Source organism: Cornus florida, unplaced genomic scaffold (assembly GCF_030987335.1).
Source record: "Cornus florida cultivar Cherokee Brave unplaced genomic scaffold, ASM3098733v1 CherokeeBrave_3.0.0_Hap2_Chr04, whole genome shotgun sequence".
In the NCBI taxonomy this organism is placed as follows: domain Eukaryota; kingdom Viridiplantae; phylum Streptophyta; class Magnoliopsida; order Cornales; family Cornaceae; genus Cornus; species Cornus florida.
This window is the reverse complement of record NW_026775574.1, coordinates 100,662,083-100,666,507: the sequence shown is the minus strand read 5'-3', so window position 1 is coordinate 100,666,507 and position 4,425 is coordinate 100,662,083. Positions and strand designations below refer to the sequence as shown.

General features: G+C 40.9%; 1 protein-coding gene across 1 annotated transcript; it reads right to left on the bottom strand.

Moving 5' to 3' along the window:
• Positions 1–237: 237 nt before the first annotated feature.
• LOC132302378 (protein terminal ear1-like) lies at positions 238–3,433 on the bottom strand. Its single transcript, XM_059799213.1, has 5 exons — positions 2,710–3,433; positions 1,742–2,402; positions 1,371–1,484; positions 1,095–1,236; positions 238–701 (listed from the first exon to the last, which is right to left on the bottom strand). The coding sequence occupies exons 1-5, from the start codon at positions 3,431–3,433 to the stop codon at positions 354–356; spliced, it is 1,989 nt and encodes a 662-aa protein (XP_059655196.1). The 3' UTR covers positions 238–353.
• Positions 3,434–4,425: the final 992 nt, after the last annotated feature.

Below are 4,425 nucleotides of genomic sequence, written 5' to 3'. Positions count from 1 at the left end.
AGTAAGAGAGAGAGAGAGAGAGAGAGAGAGAGAGAGAGATTGTAGTCAGCTAAGCTAACCTGAGACTGAGAATGACACAAAAGGCTTAGGGCTGGTGACTGGTGGTGGCTATGAGGGGTGAGACCTGGAGCTGACAAGCACCCATTGGGCGTTGCAAGCTGTGGTTGCCAGTTATATGTATATATATATACATATACATATACATATACATAGCTACACATCAGCATTCATGATCTACGGTCTACCCTTACACACAGACATAGACCTGTAGCTGTGATATAAGCAAAGATTATCTTCTCTCCTGCAGTGATTTTGTGACAGACAGACTTGGAACTCTACATACATTTATATCTCTACTCATAATCATCACCATTATCGCCGCCGTTTGAAGATGTAGTGCTATTTACCACGTCATTGTGATCACCATCACCATCATTATGATTGACATGACCATTTCGTTGATCTTCTTCAACTACTTCTTGTTCCGGCCCATCTCCACCGTCCATCTCATCATTATGATCATCATCATCAGCTTCTGAGTGATCTTTTAAAAAACTGATCATGGCTCGGCCAACGATGGGGATGGGCTCCGTCAAGTGCTGCCGCCCATCTCGAGGTGGTGAAAACATCACTGGCATGTACTCCTCCGCCTCGCATGGGAATCTTGAGTTCTTAAAGTGCTCTTTCAGTGCTTCCACTCCCTTCATATATTTTTTTACATATAAATATATATATTCATATACACGTATCAACAAACCAAAACCCAAAACTATATAACCTTCCAAAACATATTATGTGCACATACAACATAAAAAATAATAATAATAAAAATAAAAAACTTACAGTATTTCTTACCAAACACAAGTTGTCACACGTCTTAAATGTGTCAAGCTATAAACTTTATTCATTTTTTATTGCATGTAACAATCGAGATCATATAATAATTTCTTATAAATAAGAATTTAATTTTGTAACAGTATTGTGTACTTATTTGAACTTTACGGGAAAAAAAAGTATAATATAATTAACTTAATGTCTATATACATATAAATCTGAACTTTAGGGGGAAAAAATGTGCGTGTGCGTGTGTATACCTGCAATCTGGCGTAGGTGACTTCACAAATTTTTCTGGAGTTGAAGACCTCCCAATTCTGAAGGTGAAAGGCCTTGTAGAGTCTCCATGTGGCCTGTGGGGATGTCATGTTCACGAACCCATATCCCACATTGCACTTGTTACTGTAAATGTCACACCATTAACTAACACACAAAAATGAAGTTTATACACTAATTTAATTGCTGGTTAATTATATATATATATATGTATGTATATATATGCCAATTTTGATTCCAGAAGAGATGAAGAAAATCACATGAAATCAATGGGAAGGTACACGAAATCGTAGGAGGAGAGCTGATCCCCGTCCGCTATCCGTTCATTGCAATGAATACAGTGGTTGTCCAACATGTTCAGCAGCAGCTTTTGACTACACAAATAAATCATACATTTTATTTGATGATATATATATATATATATAAGCCACATTGTGTAGCTACAAAAGTGGCCTTATACGATTTTCAAACTTGTACCAGTGATACTAATGTTCAAGCAAAGAAAGTAGAATTAGTATTGCTACACTTGACAATATCTGATAATACCAATTCGGGGCTTTTATCATTTTCGGAGTAGAATCAAGAAATTAGCTAAGAAAAGAATAATAATTAAAAAAAAAAACCCACATACCTATACTTGTTGGGTATGTTCTTGATCATGACAGTGGTCCTAGTGTCTCCACAATTTGATTCCATGATAGCCTCTTCATTTATTAAAAAACGAGGATCATAACTCTTGGCTTGTCTACCCTTCAATGCCCTACTACTACCACTACTATTCTTTTTAGCCTTATTAACTGCTGTAGTATAAGTACTCTTCTTTGAATTCTTCTTTGGAGCCTCATTTCCATTTCCAATTGTACCCTCTAAACACACAGAAGCCATTGAAGCTTCAACGTCCCCATTAATCGTGCACTTGCTGCCTTTACCATAACTCCATTTCTTTGTCACGGCGGGCTGGCTTCTCGAATTGTAACATCGCGGTGGCACATTGGGGTGACCGGATAATTTACGTGGCGGTGGCGGTGGCGGTGGTGGTGGTGGCAGGCAATGTGGATTCCTACTAGGGTAATTGGGATTAGAATTGAAGTGGTGGAAAGTGTTTTGTGTGGTGGATTTTGAGAACCTCTTGCTATGGCCACCGGGGCGACTGAATTCGATCACCACATGCTTCCCGCCGATTTCCTTTCCGTTCATCTCCTCAAGAGCCTTGGCTGAATCTCTCACGTCGTAGAACTCCACAAACCTTTGGTGCCTCTTTAATGGTGTCTCTCTCAGTTCCTTCACTGGTCCTACAATTTAATCAAAAATGGAATCAGGAACACAGAGTCACACACACATGTGAGTATGTGACTTTTTTATAAAAGGCAAAATGGCATATGGAAAGTGAGGAAAGAGACCCATCAAAAATTAACAAAATGGCTACAAAATTTCCAACATATGTGTATATATATATACAAACAAAATTAACAGAAGCTCTTTCTTCTTCATGTCGTTGACTGACAATTCAGGCCAATGTAACACGTGAGTGAACATTAAATTCACATAAGGTTGATACATACGAATGTGTGTGTGTAATAACCAAAAAATAATTCATACCAAAAGCTTGAAAGATTTCTTTGAGATACGCGGTGGAGACATCTGGGTCCAAATTGAAAATCACGAGGGTTCCCTGGTTGAGACCGCCGGGGACGGCGGCCATCGGTGGAATCATGAACTGGGCCCACACGGCACGACCGGAAATGAGCCCACGCGCCGCCGGAGGCGGCGGCGGAGCTACGAAATTCATTGTCTCGGGGACCGAATTCTGCGCCCACAAGGCGTCGAAGTGGCGCCTAAGCCGGCTCTGCTGCTGCATGTGCTGCTCCCGAATCGCCGCCATCGCCGCCTGCGCGTTTCTCAGGTCGTAGAAATGGACGGTCACGATTCCGTGACGCACTCGCTCCATCTGGACGGCCCTCACGTCTCCGAACACCTCCAATTCCCTCCTCACCGTCGATTCGCTCACGTCGGCGGGGACCGAGCTCAGGAGAAGCGTCCGAGACGGGGCCGCGGACGGCGGAGGGAGAGGAGGGGAGTTCACGGCGAGGGGGCTAACGTGCGCCGGGGGAGTGGGGAACGGGGGGTACAGTACGCCGCCACCGTCGCAGATGGGCATGAGTTGGAGTTCGTTGAACGGGTGGTAAGGAGGGAAAGGGTACGGATGGTAAATTTGAGGTTGAACCGGGGTCAAACTGCTGGGGCTGTACGGGTGTCTCGGCCGGAACTCTTGTGCCCTGGGGTCTAAGTTTCCCGGAAACCTCACCGTACCGGTTTCGTCCATGGCGGTTTTGGGTAGAAAACCAGCGGAGAGAACGGCGAGAGCGGTTTTCCGGTGAGGTAAAAGCAAGTCAAGTACGGTTTCTTGGCTGGGTTCTGAATCGCCGGCTCTCGTTATATTCCATAGCTTATTAGCTTCCCGAGTAGCTGCAGTACATTTCTTTTTCTCTCTCTAGACACACACTCTCTCTCCAAAAACACAGACACACTCAATCTCTCTCTCTCTCTCTAGACTGTCTATTTCTAGTCTAGTCTCTCTCTGCCCTATATATGTCCAGGAGAATTTGGATCCTCTATTAAAAAAAAACAACAAAAACAATTAAGGAGTTTCCATTCCACTATACTTCCTTTTGAACCAAAATTTTCTAAATCAAGTACTTGTGTTGAAATTACCCTCCTGACCTTTATAATACCCTTTTTGTGTGGCCCCTACTTATACCCATTTGTGAAAATTGCACTTTCCCAATTTTCAAATTTAAATGAGTAGTTATTTAGAAATTATTTTCAGCCTCTTATCGAATTTAATTTATGTGAACGTAGTAATAGTGAATCTCATCAACAACGTCACTGGACCTCACCACTCAGCTCACATAAATTAAATTCAATAACTATCAAAATTGTTACTTAAATCATTATTCATTTTAATTTTCTAATTTTACTCCATCAACAATGACAAATAAATTGAATTGTTTATAAATAATTTGAAATACAGTGTCTTAAAATCTAACCCGAAATCATTCTGTAATAAACAAATTGACCTAAAACTTGATTTCTGAACTTATTTGATCAGTGGAAGACATGGCTAAATCTAAGCTTCAATATGTTCGAAAGGAGAATTTGGTAGGATCTTTGTCCTTAACTTGTAACACTAACACTAAGCTCGTGTAAGTTTATATTGAGTACTAGTATGGATATACAATTTTAACAAATATTTATTTCTGATTTATCATGTCTTTGTAAGAAAGTATAAAATTAAAATATACTGAAATTATTTAC